The 21747-nt window shown below is 34.2% G+C and overlaps 1 protein-coding gene across 5 annotated transcripts in view; it reads left to right on the top strand.

The window, feature by feature from the left end:
• Positions 1-21747, top strand: part of Bicd1 (BICD cargo adaptor 1) — a 148794-nt gene that overhangs the window by 119307 nt on the left and 7740 nt on the right. For 2 of the 5 annotated variants that reach the window (XM_085687420.2, XM_085687424.2), the window contains one exon: positions 16874-16949. The exons of 2 other annotated variants lie outside the window; for them this stretch is intronic. In XM_085687420.2, coding sequence (XP_085543546.2) covers positions 16874-16949 — 76 coding nt within the window. Of the gene's footprint in view, positions 1-16863; positions 16950-21747 lie in introns of all 5 variants that reach the window. One more of the 5 variants, XM_085687423.2, reaches the window with a different exon arrangement.

Below are 21747 nucleotides of genomic sequence, written 5' to 3'. Positions count from 1 at the left end.
AGCTAGGGGAATGTGATCAGTAAACCCCCAAAGCATAAGAAATAGTTCTGAATTGTGCAAATTAATTCCCAAATATGTAACAGAAGAGGAATCAGCTATAGCGAAAACGTACAGCAAAAATACAGCCACTTTATTCACAAAGCAATAATGCCAAAAAAACCCCTGCCTTTTAGTTTAACCTTCAGTAAAGCCCTTGGCTCTGATAAGTCACTTGTGAAAAGATGACCGAGCAATTACTATATAATGTTGCAGCTTGTAACAATTCCTATTTTTTCATTTAATAAATGAAGTGTGTAAATTTCTCTCTGAGTAACACATATAGCTGACCCTAATTTTTTGACGATGTCTGGAATAAAGAATAAAAGCAAAATGATTAATGCTCCTATAATCACCAAGTTAATAAAAAGGTTGCATAATAAATTGCTATTAATAAAATCTTTGACTGAGTTAATGAAGTAATTGGCTATCTCTTCTGTAGAAGGTTGGAGTCTGGAATGACCGATAGCACTAATTTGAGAATGTAATGTGTCTGTTTATATGTAGCTGGGAATTATTCCAGACACCCCTTAGGTGGGCTATACTTGATTCCAGGACATTTCTGATTCATTAAAGGGCTATACTTGATTCCAGGACATTTCTGATTCATTAAAGGGCTCTACTTGATTCCAGGACATTTCTGATTCATTATCTACTTATAATCACCATGACATAATGCTGCTAAGCGTGTCTTAAAATTGTAGGTTTGAGTTATTATAAGAAAAGAGTGTTAGTTTTGAATATTAATTTTATCTGTTAGTCAAAAATAATATTTTGATGAAATTAATTGTAACATTTGATAGCAAATATCTATCTTGTGTGTGTGTGGTTTTTCAAGATGTGGTTTCTCTGTGTAACAGCTCTAACTGCCCTGGAACTCACTTTGTAGACCAGGCTAGCCTCAAACTCAAAGAGATCTACCTGCCTCTGCTTATGGGGATGCATCACCATTGCCTGGCTTAATATTTAATTTTTAAAATAAGAATTAAGATGGTATATAATCCTCCTTTAAAATTGAACTATTGGATCAGTTATTTGCTGCTGCATATTGATTCTTCATTGTTTTTCTCTGGTTTAAGTGTTGCTCTTCTATATGTATTAAATATTTACATATCCTTTTCTAGCTTTTTGTTACTAAATCTCATGTGCATTTTAGGAATTTATTCCTGATGATTGCATAAATGCTAAAAAGATGTATTATTTAATGATTTTTAGAATATTAAAATTGCTTTAAAATTGGTATAATCATCAAATTCTAGAAAGGCTGTATTTATTATTTTAGGCAGGGAGCAACTTGAAAATGTTTAAAGTACATCTTGTCATTTTTAAATGACACTATATATAGACTGAAAGTATACCAAGCTCTTTTAAGGTGAGTTCTTAGTGTGTTCCTTTTTCCCCAGAATTAAAGAAAAGATAAGGATAATACTGAGTAAACCATTTCTTACTATAAAACCAATCCAGTTAACAAATAATGCAATGATGGAACATCTGATGACCGTGGTTCTATCATTCTTCATATTTTAATTTGTTTTTATTTACTACTACTTCTGTCAGATATCCCTGTCCAGAGTTCGCATTTCCTTAAATATTCTATATTCAGAACATGAAATTAACTATGATAGAAGGATATAATTCCTTAATTACTGGAGAGACCAATATGTTAATTAACTCTATATCAGGAGCCTATACTATTTAGTATTACCATACAATTTAGAACTTAAAGTTTAAAATTTAAAATGGTGTTAAAATTTTGTTAAACTCATGAAAATTGAAGTTTTCTTATTTAAATCTTTGAAGAAAAAAGTGAAATTTGTCCACTAAACATGAAAGAAAACAGATTTTTAATATTCTTAATTGCTTCATGTTTAGGGAGCAAATGAGTGATTATGATGTACTTATAGTCACCAAAGTCTACCCAGGTGGACCTGAAAATCAAGGTCCCTAGAATGAGATTGTGTCTACAGGGGACAATATCTGAAAGAATAGATGTCCTGTGACATATATAAAATTCAGGAAATCTCAGGCAGTAACTCCTGTTATCTCCATTCTCTTGTTTACTAATACAAAACAAAACAAAACAAAAACAAAATAAGACAAAACAAAAACCTATCAACCAGGAGACACAAAGCCCCAAATAGACACTTTTAGAGTTTGTTTCAGTTCACAGATTCTGTTTTAAATTTACTGAAGTGACCTATCTAGTAATAATAAACTAGTCCAAATAAAGTTTGAAACTATTAAATATTTTATACTACTTTTTTTTTTCTGTTTGTATTCACCACTTTCAGGTCTTTATTCGAAATGGCGGTTAATTGCTTACCTATAGCTCCTGACCTTTAGATTTCTAGTATCTTTTGTGTTGGGTAGAGGGGTTGAAACTACAATGGCTTGCCCTTGGCATTGCTTTCATTCCAAAGGCCTGCATGCAAAGAAAAATTCTGGTGGCCAGCTATACCATTCCCTACTATATTTCATTGGGAAATGACCATTAGTATCTTCCATGTATTATATTATTATTATACTATTCAATTTAATCTGATGGTACTTGTTACTTGTAGTCTGCCATTTTGATGTGGGATTCCGCTCTGTATGCAATGAATATGTTTTATTACCATTGGTTATTAAAGAAGCTGTTTAGGCAATGACTTAGTACAGTAAAACCAGGCAGGAAATCCAAACAGAGATGAAGTAAGCAGAGTTAGTGAGATGCTATGTAACTGCCAAAGGGGAAAGTGTCCAGCCACCAGCCAGAACTTACCAGTAGGTCACAGCCTTGTGGTGATTCACAGATTAATAGAAATGGGTTAATTTAAGATGTTAGAGTTAACTGGAAATAATGCATAAGTTATTGCCAAACAGTGTTGTAATTAATATACTTTCTGTGTTATTATTTTGGTTTGGGCAGCCAGGAAAAAAAGGAGTAGTCTCTGCCTACCAAATGGCATGCCAATGTGGGCCAACTGCATCCATATAAAACCTGAGAGAGCTTAGAAAGTAATTCTAGACACACCCACACCCACACATACACACAAACAAACAAAAACAGTTTTAAGCACAACTTCTTGGTAGCTGTATTTTTTTTCCAGATTTGCTCTGTTTGCTAAAAGCAAACAGAGACACGATTCCTTTAAGAGAAGGTTTCCTGACTCAGCCATAGTAGCAAAAACTGTGTGACTCCTCTAAGAAGGTTTCCTAATTTGTGTTAGTTGCACAAATGGCTCCAGCTCTGTCAGGAGGCTGTGCACTTGAATGGGATTTGTGGGCAGTGTGCTGCAAGTTGCTCTGCAGAGTGGTGGGCTCAGTCAGTAGAGCATGAGACTCTGAATCTCTGGGTATTGGATATGTTCCCCACATTGGATGCCATTTTGTAGTGGAGACTGCTCCTTTGTTTCTCGATCACTCAGACCCAAATAATAACACAGCAACTATATTAATTATAACACTGTTTGACCAATAACCTATGCATATATTTAGTTAACTCTTACATCTTAAACTAATCCATTTCTATTAATCTGTGAATTTGGCCTACTGGTAAGGTTCTGGCTGGCATCTGGAGTCTTTCTCCTTCAGCAGCTACATGGCGTCTCTCTGGCTCTGCCTACTTAATCTCTGTTTGGATCTTTTGCCTGGCTTTACTCTAGTAAGCCATTGGCTGAAACAGCTTCTTTAATAATCAATGGTAATAAAACACATTCATAGTATTCAGAGAAGAATCCCACATCACTATTTGTTCTTATGTCATGTTGTAACACTATTTATTGAAACAAACCCTTAGGCTATACGGCTTTACCTGAGATTTTATATACAACATGGACCTTGCAAAGAAGTCCTTTTCTATCTGAGAAAACATATCAAGAGAAAGCCATAGCTGATACCAAAGGAAGCCAGTCTCTAGTATAACCAGTTGTTCCCCCGTATATCTAGGCCCATATACTTAAAAGAGATCCTCTACTAGTGTTGAGGCTATCATTATGAAAAATTATTTTATTTTTGCCATTATTGGACCTGGGATCATTATAAAAAATGTACTTTTTTTTCTTAGTTTCTCTCCCATCCCCTCTATTTTTTAGGGTCCTATATAGTCGAGGCTGGCCTCAAAATTACCAAAAATCCAAGAAGGATGACCTTGACTTCTGATCCTCCTGCCTCCACCTCCTTAGTTATGGAATTACAGGTGTATGCCGTCGTGCCTCGTTTCTGCTGTGCGGGAGATCAAACCAAAGACTTGTGCATAGTAGACAAGCTTTCTACCAATTAAGCTTCATCATGTTTCTAAAAATATATATAAAATATTTCAGTATTTCAGTACTTTATAACATAATTTCCAAGAAAAGGTATTATTTTAATATAAAAAGAAATACATCAATTTCCTAGTATATAAAACAAATTCCTTTTTTGAAAATTTAAAATATATGCCAGGTATGGTGATGTATGTCTGTAATTTCAGTACTTGGGAAAAAGGAAAGAATTCAAGTTCAAGGCCAACATGGACGACATAGTGAGTTAAAATGAAGCCTAAGTTATAACAAATCTTTGTTTCAATAAACTAATTTATTATAACTGGATACATAGGCAAAACAAACAAACAAGCAAAGCAGTGTTCCTGGATTCATTATTCTTATAGTGTGTTAGATTTTTTATTTTACTCAAAACATTTATTATTTAAAAATGTAACTACATTTTAAGTAGTATGCAAAAGCTGACAATCTAATTCATTAATGCTTTTTAGCGTTTATCAACACAGCAGGCACCTAAAGTCTTCTGAACCATTATAGTGAATAATGAACCTTTCTACATACTAATTCTGGATTTATGGTCCTTTCTGAGTTCAGAATGAGTTTGGTAGAGGCTACAAGAACAGTCTGAGCTCTTATGTGAGCATGGTCCAAATTATGTATAGTTGTGATGCCCATGGAAGGCCTATTCTGGCCACTTTCTATTCTTTAGTTTTCAATGATATAATGAAATTATGGCCACATAGCATTTTTAGCTAGACTACTTAAGGTGATCTAGGATTTCAACTTGTATAACTAGTCAACTAGAAAAGATTCATAGTATACTATAGTTAATAGTCATTAAAGGGCTCTTTAGCACCTCCACAAACCTGCGATATTCCTCTAGTATAGCTGTATGTTCCTCTTTCACAAACTATCTCTTTAATCATTTATTGATCTTGTTTAGATTTTTTTGGTTTAATGTGTTATTGTCTAAAAGGTATAAGATGAAAACAAAAAGTCCATCTCAAATGATTGATTTTATTCTTTTCTTTGCTGACTTTAAAAGGTTTAAAGTAGGGCTTTGGAAATGGCTCAGTTGATAAAGAATCTGTCATGCAAACATGAGAATCTGAATTTTGGTCCCTGGAACAAGTCATGCTCATGTGTGCCTTTAATATTACCTTCAGAATGAGAGGGGGTAGAGACAGGTAGATTGGTCGCTGGCACTAATTGATCAACCAGCCTAGCCAAATCCATAAGCTGCAGATTCTGTGAGAAAAACTACCTAACCCCTCCACCCCATAAAACCACAAACTCATAAAGATAGGATATAGTCAAATCATTGCCTCTTAGTAATATAACCTTTTAGCTAAAAAATGTCAACGATACACAGATTTTTAATGTAATGATTTTGTGAAAAGTACCCATATAAGTCAAGTTTTTCTTGGATTTATTCATTACTGGAGTCCAAAAATTTTCTTATTCATTTTTGAATTTAGATTATTTATACATGGCTGCCTCTAGAGTTGTTCTCATATGATCACATCATTTAGCAAATCTTTAAAAGTGGTGTAGATTCTCTGTTTCTCTTAAACAGTAATAAAAAATTTTCATCTAAATACTTATGTAAAATATGTACAAAATATGTTTTGTTGGATAGTGACTTAGAAAAGGACTGCCATTTTAACTGAATTCATTTTTAGAGAATGTAAAAATTAAAGGGGTTTTGTTTGTTTTTTTAGTTGAAAGGGGCTTTTCTCGCTCTAAAGACTTGTTTGCTGCTCTGTTGCTCACGGTTTTCCAATTTTTAAATTCCAAACTGACCCCAGTTTTTAATCTCATTTAAGATTATACCTTACTTAATTAATACACTCAGTCTCTGACCAGTTTGGTCATAATAATTGAAATTACATATAAAGGATAGAAACAGGTACCATTTCCTTCTGGTCCTGTGTTACCCAGGTCCTTGGTATAAACAGTGAGTACACTGTTTAGTTCATCTTATACACTTGTTTTTGACTGTTTGAGCAGCCTGTTCTTTATCTCTATTCATAGGATACTTTGAAAAACAGTATAGTCCTTTACTCTGGGTAGTTATTTATAGACTAAGCCATGCACAATGATATTAGAATAAGTTAAACATAATTTTTTCTCTTTTAATGCACTACTTGACATCAAAAGCAAAAAGAGGTAAGTTGGTTATAAACATGTAGGCTAACCATAACCTTAATAGATTTATTCCTGACTATCCTTGCCTGTCTTAAATTTCCACAAAGCAATGCTTTCACATCAAGAAGCTTATCATTGTAAATCCTTTTTAAAAATATTTAAGTACATTCCTTTAAATTGGATTTTTAAATATACTATTTAAGCATATTGCTTAAATTTTGATTTAGTTTGAATCTTAGGACATTTGGAAACACTTCATCTAGTTTGGATTCTTGTTTACTTGATAATGTGTATTACACATTATAAGAACTCCTTTCTTAATATAAGGAAAAACCAGAACTAAAAAACCCCACAACTAACCAAACCAAGAAACAGCTGATATTGGGAAAGTCTTTAATTTTTGAGATACATTGAATTGCAGAAGAGGATGTCCAAACTTCTCAGAATGTTCTCCAGTGTTATTTTTCTGTAATAGTTAAAAAGTGTAGAAAATTATTAAATAAGAAAATCAAACACATTTCATTGAGTGTTATCTCATGAATTTTTCTCATCTGAGATCTATTTTTATAACTGAACTTTCTAGTGAAATTCTGGGTGTAATTTGTGTAACTTTTTTCTCTCTTTATCATTAATGATGAATTAGGACATAAAATGATCATCTAGATTTGATACATGTTAATTAACTTTGCTTTACTAATGATTAACTGCCTTATTATCTTGAATTAACTCTGCTAACTTGCCTTGCTTTTGAGAAAGTTATTTCTAAACAAAGGATGATGTGCTTAATTGGTATGAGAATCTGGCAATACAGTGTACTTTTACCTCTTGGTGCCACTGTAAATAATTCCTCTCTCTCCCTTTATCATCCATCTCTGTCATTCTCATGATTTATTCCTAAGTTGTTCAGGAGCAAAAAGGTTCAGACAATTTGTATCTCTTTTGTAAGATTTGTATAAAATTAATTTTTTAAATAAACATTGTTTTGTTTTATTGACTAACCATATGACACCATATGTGACAAGTCTCATGAAAGTTTTTTCTAATCTATAAACAAAAAACAATTCTTCTATACTTAGCAAACAGTTTTAATACTTATCAGACTGTGATAAGCTTGTATGCCATTGCCATTGGGAAGGCAAAACCAGATGCTTTTTAAAAGTTTGTTATTTTTGCCTGAAATTTATCAGAATTTTTGAATATTTTAACAGTTGCATAGTTTTGTCCTTTGAAGAGTTTTAATGCTTAATAACTTTTAGACTATCAAGGATATTGAGATATAATGGAGTTTACTCTGTTGAACACTGAATGTCTGGTGGTATAAATTAGCATATTATACCCCAGAGAACTTGGAAATTATACTATCATTTTATCAGTGACTACTTTCAGGGGAACTAGAGTGTCTCTAGGACATGTGATATAATTGGCAAAAGGGAGTGAGATAGCGAGCTCTATGTGTTTGATTTTTTGTAACATCAAATGTGGGTCACAGTTAACCTCTTTTCATTAGTATTGATGTAACATTAACTCACTACTGTACTTATGAAAATATTTTACTGACTACAATTAGTGTTTATGTGTTTCTATCAAGTCCTATTATTTTTCCTTTTGTAATATTTCTATCTCAAGTGTTTTCATGTTTGCCTATTATTTCAGTTGATGTACTTGGGAGTCCTTAAGACTACTTAAGTAGTGTACTTGATGTTTCTTTCTGTTAGTGCACAAATATACTATTAATGACTTTGTAGATTTAGTGAGGAATAATTTAGAATTGCTGTTATTGATAAATCTTAAATTATAATTTAAAAATTATTGTCCTGATTTAAAATATCTTTGGTAATTAACGAAAGAAAAATTAATATTACATTACTTTAAGATCTTTATTAGCTAGTATTCCCTCTTTCTTATTCCTTTTGTTAGAAACATATTTTGATGGCAGGAATGCGTGATTCATAAACTCTCAAATGAATCTGTCAAATATTTACAAAGTACACACAAGGAAAATTTTCACAGATCCTTTAAGGGAAATGAAGTCAGTACATTAGTAAATCTTTTACATCATATTGAAAATTCCCCCTGTAAACTGTTGTGGAAAAATAAGTAACTAAAGGCAGTGTCTTTTGACTAGAAGGGGTTTAGACTTTCTGCAAGGAAAGTTCCCAACAAAGGCTGATTGGGGTGAACATTGATGGAGCTTAAAGAAGTCAGGTATTTCCTTCTAGGATGCTGAGAATGCTGTCCCAAGCTGGATGGCTCTGAACAGTCTGAGAAAGAAGAAACATTTCAGGTGAACATATATAGGAACAAAGGCTTTTGAAAATAGCTTCTTTATATTATTTATTTTTGTATCTTTCTTGTTTCGCCATAGTTAGTTCCTTTACTTATTTCTTGAAGTGGAAAACCTCAGTCATGGCCAGACCTTTCTTTCCTTTGTCATGTTGTCTAATCAATGGGTTCAGGGTTGCATGTTTTCACAAACATTTTTTTGCTTGATTTTCATAGGAATCCTGCAAGACTTTTGTTTAATGTCTCCACTTAGCGAGTAAATAAGGCTTAAAATTTGATGCTCAGATAGTCAAATTACTTCTTTTGCTTCTTAACTACTGACCCACAGGGCATGAAGCCAAACACAATGTTCCTTTAAGTGTGTGGCTCTGTGGTGGAGTCCAGGCTTAACATGTTTGAGAACTAGGCATAACCTTTGACCCACCAGAGATAAATGTATACTATATTAGTTACTTTTATGTTGCTGTGATACAGTTCCATGACCATAAATGACATACAGAAGAGTTTATTTTGGTTTACAATTTCTAGGGAGAATCCATAATAACAAGGAAGGCATGGCAGGAGGTATGTGGATCAAGAAGTCTGCTGATTATTTTTCAATAGAATCCAGGAAGCAGAGAGAACCAACAGGAAGTAGAGTTAAATTATAAAGTTTCAAAGCCTGCCCACAGCAATGTGCTTCCAAAACCTCTCATAATTCCCCAAGAACACCACAAATGTCGAACCAAGGGTTTAAATATATAAGCATATGGAATATGCTGTCATCCAAACCCCAACAATGTTTACTTCTTTCTAATAGACCTGAATAGCAGGCTGAAAAGGAGGTTTAAACAGCATAAGAGAGAGAAGGCAATAGAAAGAGACTGCCAGGAAATGGTGGCAGAGGCCAACATGCCTTGTGGAATGGTCATCTGTCATGGTAGGTCTGCATGACCATCCCTAAGGACCTGAGTGTGTCCAGAACAGTGTGTGTACTGATTACACGGAGAGTGCCTCTGTGCTATTATCCACAAACAGCAAACTCCTGTGTTTGTAAGCAGTAGCTATGATTCACTGTTCTTATCTCCATGCACAGTGTAATGTAATTATTACCCAGATTTATAGTTAGTAATATTTTTACAAATACTTCACATCTTGTCATCAGTTTAGTTGTTCCCAATAATAGATTTTGCTTCATATATATGTCATGTTGTTTAATCATGCACATATACATACACATATACATATGTATGTCTGTTTGGGGTTTTATTGAACTGAAGAAGTACTCTTTGCAGAAAGCATCTGCTTTAGAACATATAATAAATTCTCTGTTTTCGTTTTTGGGGACTGTGGTTGCAAATATACCACAGGCCAAGCAACTAACTTAAACAACAAATTGTATTTATTTAATTTTTGACACAAAACCCCTCAAATTCAAGGTCAAGCTCCCTACAGGCATCTACTACATCTTCATTTGGTCATTCCTCTGAGTTATATATAGTCTCGTGTTTTTCTGATATCTTCCCAGCAAAAGGATATGCATCAGATAGGAGTAGAGTAAACCTCAATGATTTTGGCTGAATGATCCCTCTGAAGGTGTCATCTCCAAATGCAACCTTATTTGGAGGTGCTGGGTTAAGTCTTTAACTTTGAAAAGACACAATTCATTCCATAGCAGACTCTGTGGGGCATTACACTGAAAGAACAAGTTTAGACATTCAGAATTTTGGGCTTAAGTTCTCACTCTACCATTTTCTTGGGCCCTGTGCTGACTAGTTTTATGTCAACTTGACACAGGCTACAGTTATTTGAGAAGATGGAAACTTCATTGAGAAAATGCTCCTGATAGATTGGCAAGCCTTGGTGACATTGTCTTAATTAGTGATGGGAAGGCTCATCCCATGCTGTGTTATCCCACTCCTGGGAAGGTGGCGCAGGGATGTATTAAAAAGTAGAGTTAATAAGAAAGTTATGCAGGGCAAGCCAGTTAGTCACTATTTCATGACTTCTGCATTGGCTCCTGTGTCCAGGTTCCTGGCCCGACTGCCTTGGAAGATGGATTACATGCTGTAAGATGAAATAAACCCTTTCCTCCCCAAGTTTTCATTTGGTCATGGTCTTTTATTACAGCAATAAAAATACTAATTGAGACAGGACCTAAGAAAACCACTTGTCTTTTTCATACTCAGTCTCCTAAGCCAAAACAAACAAACAAACAAAAACCTTTTGTTTTTTTATAAAAGTCACACAGAAAGTGACCAGGCATAAGGTCTCTACCTTTCCACGCTTATTTCCTCATTCTAAGTAAAATTAAATCTATCTGGATGTATTCATATTACTTGGGAGACTGAGACAGGAAAATGCCAGCTTAAGACCATCATGGGACCCTGTTTCAAAAGTTAAAATCTATTTGACTTTTTTTTATAAGGATCAGAGATCTTTGTGTACAAAATATTTAGTTCATGTTTATGTATATAGAGCACGTTCTAAACATTTCAAGTCACTATTATGTCTCATATTGCTTGTTTTTTTTACTTTCATTTTGTGTGTTTGTTTCTTTTCTGTCAACAAATCAGGTTCAGGTTTGCAGAAAAAAGAAAACAAAAAGAGGTTGTCTCTATGCTTTGATCATTGACTTGGAGTATAAAAATAATCAATAACTCTATCAACTTTTATCAAGTAGCTCTCATATATCTATATCTTATATATATTCTTGTTTTATACTACTATTTAATCCTCTGTTACTTAATATTGACTATCTGCTGAAATATTCATATTATTTCAGTAGAGTGATATCTATTTGAAAATTGCAACAGTGTCATTCTATGATAGAAATTGTTCAGATGTATTTATTTAAGTTATTATTATAATGGTCTTAAAAATATTATACCAGTTTAAGAAAGGCAATAGCCAAATGTCTTACCAACAAGCATGCGTGCTCTTTGAACCATGAACTCCGGTTTCTCTTGCCTATTTTTCTATCATGCCTATTTTTGATAATTTGAATTGCTATTTTTAAAACATGAAAAGAGAAGCCAGAGATAGAGGCAATATCTATAATCCCAGCATTTAGGAGACTGAGACAGATGGATCATGAGTTGAGGCCTATTGGGTCACAGAATAAGTTACTGTCTTGAAAGGAATGAGAAGAGTAGTGAAAAGAAGAGTACCTATCTTTGTGCAGCTTAAATTTTATTGCTGAAGGAAAGACACTAAATGTCATGTGCATATACAACATAAATAAATAAGTGCCCAAAGAAAAAGAGAATGCGAAATAATTAAGATAAACACTTAAATGTGCCAGAGAGATTGTGGAAATACAGATTTTATACAGAAGAAAGAAGCTCTTCTAATTTCAGTCCACAAGCTTGAGCCTGATCTTTGCAAATTTCAGGAAATGAACGGGTTCATCTGCTTAGTATACAATGGTGACTGCTAAAGGCTAGTTCATTCAGAATGGCTTCTGCTTGACTAAACTTCATTCTCATGCATAAAACTAGGGTAAGTGGTATATCTGAATCTTGACAAACAACCAGCTGTTTAAAAAATTAAGGCAGATAGAGAATTAACCATACAATCTTTTGTATTCATAATTGGTTGAAAAGAATCAAAATCACCCATCAAAATTTATGAAATCTGTCTCTACCTAGCTCTATTGCTGCCAATGTGAAATAAAGATATCAAAGTCAGATTATCACATTTTTTACTTGATACATAAAAATAGGAGAGGGATTAGTATATTAAGTGACAGAGTAGAACACAAAAAGATGCTTTTAGTAAGAAAAGGTGAAATGCATTAGGGATAAACGTAAAACATTAAAAAGTAGGAGTTGGAATTGTAGCTCAGTGGTAGAATGCATGCCTAGCATGCACAAGGCCCTGGGTTCAAGTCCCAAACGACAGATAAATTATATAAACTATTTCACTGGAATTATGAACATATGTATCCTTAATTTTATTAATAATATGTATACATCCATGTTCATTGGCATTCTAAACATATATTCATAGTCCTGACTTGTTAGCACCATCTGTAAAAAAAGAAAGATTGACAAGAAATAGCAGTGGCTATGGTTGCTCTAAATGTCATACAGATTTTGTTATTTTCATAGAATTTTGATAATTAAGATGAGACAGGTATGCTGTGCTATTTTTCTCTTGCCATACTTGACTATATATGATTTAATTTTTTACACCTCAGGGTTAGAAAGATGTTTCCATACTAGACCATGTCCTCTAGAGGAGAGTGAGGGAGTTAACATGAGAGGAGAGTGAGAGAAGTTGGCACCATGTCTCATAGGAAGAGCTTGAAATATTTGGTATTGAGAACATAGATAGTTTTCACAGAAACTTGAGTGTCACTGGGTTTGTTTCATGGTGCAAGAGATATATTGAAGATATATTTTCACTGGAAGCCAAGAATTCATTAGATCTTCTATGCTGAAAACAAGACATGCTATAGAAGACTGTGTGTCATTGAGAACTGCTCTATACTTTTCACAGAGTATGTGGTAACCAAGGAAACTTCTCCTAGAGCCTCATTCTGGCAGACAGTGTACTCACAGCTCAGATTTTACTTCTATAATCTCATATCACATCTACTGCTGTCATGTGGGCGAAGGGATGAGTCAAAGCCTAGTGTCCCAAGTTGTTCCACTCAGGGCACCCTCACCTATTCCATGCAGCCATCATTGGATTTTGGGACTCCTTAAGGCACTGTTTTGTTTTTTTTTTTTTTTTAGTATATTGATGAATTTTCTAAATTGCATTTTAAAATGTTAAAACTAGTAGAACCTTGAGAGAAAGATGTAAAGCAAAACTTCTTCCTCTCTACCAGAGAAATCAGTTTTTAGCCATGAAAACAAAAACAAACAAACAAACCAAATCTAACAAAAAATAAGAACACAAAATATTATCCCTGTTTTTGGATGCTTCATCTTCCTTTGTGTTTTCAATGTATTTGATTCTCTTCAAATCAGTATCTCAACTGTATGATGGTATTCTTTCACTATATAATGCTAATACTTTCTTGAGGTAGCTGATAGAAATTTAAGAGTAGTCAAGAACACAGTGCCTGACACATTGTAAGCAATGAGTGATTTCCAGATGCTGTAGCTAGCATCTTCCTCCTCCTCACCATCTCCATACCACATTATTGTAAGTGCTCACTGAATGTATTTTTCTCAATCAAGCAGAGATTTTATCTTCTTTGTGTTTCTGTCCCCATTGTCCAACAGTCTCCATCAGAAAGTTAGTAATTTGATTATTGAATAATTGAGACTATCTTGATCAATAAATGACAACATCAGCTGTGGGTGCTCTGCAAGCCACATAATTGTCATCTTTCATGCTTTCAAAATAATGAAACTCAGCTATACTTCCCTCAAGAGTCTGTCTGCGCTAGATCATAGTCAGAGCTGGGAGATCAGGAACTGGAGCCTGAGAAGGATTTTTTTTCTATCTCCCAGCATACATGCTTTGCTTTGCAGAGTGTATGCTAAAATACTGTGGTTCAGTTTGACTTGAAGTTGTCATAATTAGAGGGGTGTGGACCCAGGGGACTCACAGGGGAGATTTTAGAGACAGTTGAGTCAGAGAAATGTAGCTTTTAAAGTTTTATTCACATCATTACATTATGTTTGTACATTTGGAATTTGTTGTTTTTGCTCTTAAAACATGGAATATTAACAATAACCAGAGGTGATGTCTATACTTATTTTTATTTACTTACTATTATGTTTTAGACAGAATTTCATTATATAACATTGGCTGGCCTGGAACTCACTGTGTAGAACAGGCTGAACTTGAACACTGAGATCTGCTTTCCCCTACCTCCCAAGTGCTAGGATTAAAGACATATACCACCATGCCCAGCAAAGTGATTTATTTTTAAAAGAGACTATAGGACTGGAGAGATGGCTCAGTTGTTTCTTAATCTGCTGCTCTTGGAGAGGACCTAAATTCAGTTGTACCACATGGTGTAATTACCTGTAACTACAGTTCCAGGGTATCTGGCACCCTCTTCTGACCTTCTGTTGCTACCAGCACTAATATGATACATATACACACGTGTAGGCAAACACTCATTCACATAAAATAAAAATAAAAAATCTTTTAAAAGGAAAGAGAACATGGTGTTCATTATAAATGTAAAGAGTTACCAAATCAGGCAGCTTAGTAGGGGAGTACACTGTTGTCTTGATCCTCGATTGCTAAATATTACCAGAAAGGGTATTTTCAATGCATGCGAAGTCATAACTGCATTGCAAAAAAATATTTCTGGTATACAGAAGATTTGAAAAAGTAAGAATTTTCATACTTTAGTTCATTCTAAGGATTGTCATTCAACAAAGGCTAAGGCTCTGTTTTAGAAGTGTTTTATTTATCCCTTGCTGACAAATAAAGTGTAAAGATTACAGAATATATGTCCAGGTCATTTTCCCATTCATCATACTTACTTAACAGAGGGCAACATACACCCAGTTAACTTAAAAATTGAATATCTGATGGCTCAATTAAAATTCAATTAGTTATCTAAATTTTTCCACATTATAATACAAATAAAAAGTTTTGGAAGATAAAAAAGAGGCAGACAGATTTTCAATATAAAAGGAATTAATTTCTAAAGACTTGAGTTTTTATAAAAGAGAACCATTGCAACTGGTCAAACTGAAAAGGGCTAAAACAACAAAAAGAGGACCCTTCTGGTTCTGAGAGAATGGGGAAAAGTCCAAGTATGATAGTCTAAATATCAGTTAATACAGATTCAGATTTCCTCATTCCTATTAATAATAAATAGTTAACCTGTAACAAAGATCATTGTGTAAAAGAAACCCTTCAATAATGATGCTATAGAGAACTCAAATCAAGCTTACTTTGTGTTGCTTTCTACACTGCATTAGAAAATTTGTGTGTTTCTAATGTCTTACATAAGAACATTTTTATGAATTTTGATATTCTAAATTACCAAATTCTGATATGTCTTGTTATAACATAGAATATAGTAGTTTTAGAATAGCAGTAACTTAGATATGAGCTTCTTTTTTTTCCAGACAGGATTTCTCTGTGTAACAGTTCTGGCTGTCCTTGAACTAGTTCTTGTATATCAGGCTGGCCTCAAACTCACAAAGATCCAGCTGTCTCTGCCTCTTTAGTGCTGGGATTAAAAGCATGCACCACCACACCCTACTTAGATATGAGCTTTTAAACATAAATCTCAGTAGAGTTTCAACTAATCCCTGTAAATCCAAAATTTGAGATGACTTGGCTTTAATATTTTCTACATGTCTAAACTGTTCACCAAAGAAAATGCTTCAAGAATTATTGTGAAGTCCAACTCTCATTTTTCCTTTTCTCCAGTTTTTTTTGCAAAAATATTATGCATACATTTTCAACTAGCCTTTTGCATTATTTCTAATATTGTGAACCCTGTGCCAGAAAGCAGACTGATGGTGTGGGGTTATGATTAATACATTAACAACTTATAACATGTAGTTAATCTAGCACAAATTATAGTATTATAGTATAGAATTAAAGTAACAAAACCAAAAGAAAGTGAGTACCATTAATAAGGTTGTTTTCCTTTATCAGTCCATGTTACTAAAATTTTCTTATATAGTGAACCACCTAAGATTTCTGCTAACAATTATTTTCAATGCAATCGTTTCAGAAAACCGTAAAGATAATTTTTTGTTCAATATCCTGTTAATAAAGTATTGCTTGACTTTCTCAAAATATCTGTGTGTTTAACAATATTTCTATATGTCCTGACAGTAAAATCTGTTACCTGAATATATTCCATATTAGAACAGCAGATCTATGTGCTGATCAAGTAATCAGCATCATGTTCAAGTTCACAAGCTGAAGATTTTTTTATATTGTTCGACTCTTTGACTTTAGAGGCCTCAAATCATCAAGTATGAGTGAACACAGGGCATAGTACTTTTAAAATCTTACTACTAATTTTATGTCATTAGTTCTTTTCTAATATTTTATTTAATTAAGAAAAATCTGTCTTTTCTATTGACATTAGTCAAGGAAAACCCACACCCAAAGTAAACATACTTAATCTAGATGTTTCTAAGTGCACATTCCTCACTAAATCTCAGGCAGCTATTTTAGTTACTGTTGCTAACACCTGTATGTCATCTCTTTGTATACATGTCTAATTTATTAGTTTCTTGTAGATTGTCAGCAGCCTGCTGCCTCCGTACCGCCACAGTGCTCACAACTAGCTGGGAGGCAAGACTACCCAACTGTCAGGTAAATTCTCAGGTCCTTCCTTTTCCCACCAGCTGCATGTCAGCTCCCCTTCCCATGGGCATAACTACCTATGCATCTTTATATGTTATTGCATGTTTTTTCATGAATTGGCTACATGATGATACCCTTGTTACTTGAAGTCCATATTACCTATGAGCATGCACAGGACTTAGTGCTATGGCTTCATTTCCTCCTAGTGAGCAAATAAGTGGATTGTTCCAGTACTTCATTGCCTCCAATCTCAAACCTGTAATTGTTAAGCTTTTATCTTTTGGTCCTTCAAATATACATCTCAGACAAACAGTGAAAATGTATGCAATTATATATGAAAAATATCTAATGTCCATTCTAGGGCACTATAAAAGGATTTCCATTTTCTGTGTACTTAGTCCCATTGTTAAAACTGAACTGAAAAGATAAAGAATGCTATTTGTGATAGTACATATCTGTAACCCAAAGACTTTGTAGGCTGTATTAAAAGGCTGAGTTTGAGATCAGCATAAGTTATATATTGAATTCAGTGCCAGCTTGTGATACAGAATAACACTGTCTCCAAAATCTGTAAAAGAAAGGAAGGGAAAAAAGGAGGGCAAAGGGGAGAGAAAAATTCAAATCTGAATTCTAAAAAAATGCGGTGATTATTTTTCCTTTATCTGAAATGAAGTGTTTTAAAGTCATGTTTGTAGACTCCTTAGACACTGAACTGGAGAGTTCACTGACAATTTATATTCCAGTTTAAAGTACTTCAATTCAGTTTCTAGTTACCTCCATCCTGAGAGACTCCCCACAGCCTAGCAGCATCTCCTCAGAACCTCATCTCCATAGTGTCCTTCATCCTCACTTCTGTTGGACTAAACTTTTGAATCTGAAGTCTATTTATTTATTTTAGAACCTGCTTCTTAATTTACATAATGTATCTCTTGTTCTCCTACAAGAAGAAGGCTTGTATCAAGCAAGGACAAGCCCAAACATAGGTCCATGTGTGTGTCTGACATAAGTAGCTGTCAGTAGCAGACATGCATGATCATACCTTAGGGCAATTGGGTAATGACCAATACAGAATCCGTACATCCAAAGCTAGTGATATGGTTTATTGCCTAGGTAAGTGTAACATTGCCAACAGTATTGTGCATTGAACCTAGGGCCTCACATGTGCTATGCTAAGGGCTCTACTACTGAGCTGCATTGCCAGCCCCCAAAGTACATTGTTAAGTAATAACTAGACAGTTTCTTCTGATTGATCTTAGAGAAGACTGATCATGCATTTATCTCAGAAATGTTCTGTATTTTTTTAGATTTATTTAGTTTATTTTATGTGTGAATGTTTTCCTTGCATGTATGTATGTGCACCACATACACGTTTGGTGTTTGGAGAGCTTAGAAGATGGCATTGGGTCTCCTGGAAGTAGAGTTACAGATTGTTGTGAATCACTATGTGGGTGCTGGGTATTGAGCCCAGGTCCTCTGCAAGAATTACATGCTCTTAATTATTGAACCATCTCTGCAGCTCTTCATAATAAACAACAGTTTACTAATGTATTGATGGCATTTATAACAATAGCCAATTGTGGATAATTTCAATTATGTAAGTAACTGAATATTAGTATAAATATTAGTATAAATGTTCAAGTTGATCTGAGAGGGATTCTATAGTATAGTGATTGGGAACATGGCGTCTGAACCTATTATCGTGTACACTCTTCAAAGCAACCTCCTTTATTTGGGGCTCCAGGGTAGTGTCAACACAGTATAGATGCTCCATAAATGTTGACTACATGAGTGAGTGGATGAGCTTTGGAGTCAAACTTTTGACTTGTAATCCTATCTCTTACACGCTTGCATGTATAATTTTGAAAAGCTGTTTCTGCTGTTATATATTTTCTTTACTTATGAGGTAAGGATGAAAACAGACATTGGGAAAATTCAGTGATAAAGGGCCTGGCATGTCTGTCCAGTCTGCTGTTAGAATTCACACTTCTGTACACCACCATCCCTGACCAAAATCTTATTTGTTTTGTGCCCAATTCAGTTAGCTTAAGAAGAGTTGGAATACTACCGCTTTAAGAATTTCCATGAGACAGGAATGCAAATGTATTCCTTTTCTTCTGGTTACTGAATGTTGGTGCTTCTTGTCTGTGGAGGTGATTTACTGAAAAAAAAAACAATGTAGGGAATTGCAGATGTTCCTAGTTTCTATTCAAATAGATGTAGCATGTCTAGAACAGACTTCTCTTCCTCACTATAGTACACACAGAGAAATGATTACTATATAGAGATTGGAAGGACCCAACCCCCCTTCAGAGCGGCTTCTGCTACAGGAGGACATGAGTCAGTCCCGCACTGCCATCTTACTCCTTCTGGGCAGAAAAGGCGACACACAACCAACAAGAACTCGTCCTGGGTTCTTCATGTTTGTTAGTTAATTTGATTCCCTACAGGCTAAGCAGTTAGTATACTCTTCTAAATGGGGAAATCAGGGCTAGGCAGAAAGACAGCCAAGTGATTTAACATCCATCCCTGTCCACCACGGAGCATAGCTGCACCTCAGATAAGGAATCAGTCACATTTCCTATAGTTGACAGAACAAAGAAAGCTTGTTTAAGTCACCTTTGCTGGCTCAGTTTCTTTGAACTGAAAAGTGGATATTCAGTGAAACATGGGAAAAATTTCTAAGGAATATTGAGTGATTTCTAATCAGGTATTCTCTTTGTTTCTCAATTTGAAAAACAAAATTTTATTTTTTACTTCTCTCCAGTTTATTTGTATATACTCATGTAACTGTAACCTTTTTTTAAGTTCTGGGAGTCAAATTCAGGGCTGGGCACATGTTCTACTCACATGACTTTTAAGGTATATGATTTCATTTTATGATTTCTTAATAAAGTGTTCATACACTGAAAATGTCGAACTTTTCCATATATAGTTCCTTTGTTTTGTTTTGAGAAATAGTCTTGCTATGTTGTCTAGATTTATCATGAATTCCATGAACTCCTGGGTTCCAAGTGTTCCTCTTGTCCCAGCTTCCCAAAAATCTTTAATTACCACCATGCCCAACATCTATATACTTTGTTTTTTGGTATTAATTAAAGTTTTTATTTGGAGTCTCATCCACAATCTATATAAATCATGAAAATGGAAAACACCTCAAAAATAATATTTAAATATAAGGTAAGAACACAGTATGTCATATTTCAATAAATATAATTTAATTTTTGAACTATTTGTAGGCTGATACTATTCTAAGTTATTAAAAATGCTATGTGTAATGATGTAAAGGGAAATGATGTCATAGCCTTGGATATAATATTTAAATATATAAAAATGTGCAATATTTATCATGTCTTCACATCTACTAAGTTGTGTTTACCTGGAAAAAAGACAAAGAAAAATAATAACTTTTTTGAAGATATGCCAAACTTCCTGAAGATATGTCCAATTTAATACCTTAAAAATCTTAGTAATGGGTTGTTAAGCTTTCTGTTACCATGTTCTTCCAGTGAAAAGTTATTTATAGTAAAAGTGGAATAACAAGTGGTCTTCTAAAGATATTTAGCAATCAAAATGGAAACTGAATTCATGTTATTCCCTAAGTAATAATATGTCAAATGTTTATGTTAAAATAATTTATTATCTTTTCAGTTAATAATGTTTTCTATAGGTTAGTGTGTGTGTATATATATATATACACATATATATGTTAGTAACACATGGTGTTACTACATTTTATGCAAGCTTAAAATACTGGTACTAGCTTTCACTTTATAACAAATTTGAAATATGAATAAAGTCACCATGAATGACACATCAAGATGTTGGGCTAATGGAACTATAACCCATGCTTGGGCTTTGTTATCCTTAGGTAGTCGTGTAAAAAACATTCTAGGGAGAAGAGTACTGTATCATACAAGGTCTTCCTACATAACATGATTACCATAATAGTACTTGCTATAACTTATGCTGTACTTCAAGTTTAATTCGATAGAAAGAAATTATTTCTAACTTACAAAAGACCACAAGGTCTGAGGAAAGTCTCTCTGATTTATTTTTAATCCATTATTTCCTTAACCATTGACTACTGGGAAGGTTAAGGATAGCCTTACCCAGCATTGACTTTTTTCCTTATATCATTAACTGATTAAACCATACACTACCTTCTTGGATCTTGTTCCACCATTTTGTATTTGCTGCATTTGATACACATGGGCTAGAGCTGTGGCTTAATCAGACTGCTTTCCTAAACTGTATGAAGTCTTTGTGTTCCTTTCCAAGCATCATCAAAAAGAAAAAAAATAGGAAAAATTGCAGTGATATATTATTTGTATTTTTGATAAATAAATCTTGCCTGAAGACTAGAGGCAAAGCTAAAGCCACTAGAGGTCAGGCAATGGTGACATGCACCTTTAATCCCAGGATTTGGGAGACAGTCAGATTGATCTCTGTGAGTTCAAGGTCACCCTGTGCTACACAAGATCACTACAGAAACAAATCCAGGTGGTGGTGGCCTACACCTTTAATCCCAGTATTAGGGAGTCATACACCCTTAATCCCAGCGCTAAAAGGAACATAAAATGAGAGGAAGAGAGCGGGGGGGGGGGCTTTGTCTCTTTCATCTGTGGTCACCCAGCCTTGGTAGAGGTATGATTACTCTGGTGGTTGGCTGCTTTGTTTTTCTGTTTTTCGGGTTGAGCCCCAATTTCAGTCTCTGGATTTTTATTATTTGTGCTACAAAAACTAATTCGTACCATTGGTCATCATAATCAGTATAGGACATCAGTTTCCTTTTAAACTAAATTTACAT

The sequence above is a fragment of the Myodes glareolus genome, chromosome 3 (genome assembly GCF_982192425.1).
Source record: "Myodes glareolus chromosome 3, mMyoGla1.1, whole genome shotgun sequence".
Classification (NCBI taxonomy): domain Eukaryota; kingdom Metazoa; phylum Chordata; class Mammalia; order Rodentia; family Cricetidae; genus Myodes; species Myodes glareolus.
The sequence above is the reverse complement of the archived record's forward strand: the minus strand, read 5'-3'. Positions and strand labels throughout refer to the sequence as shown.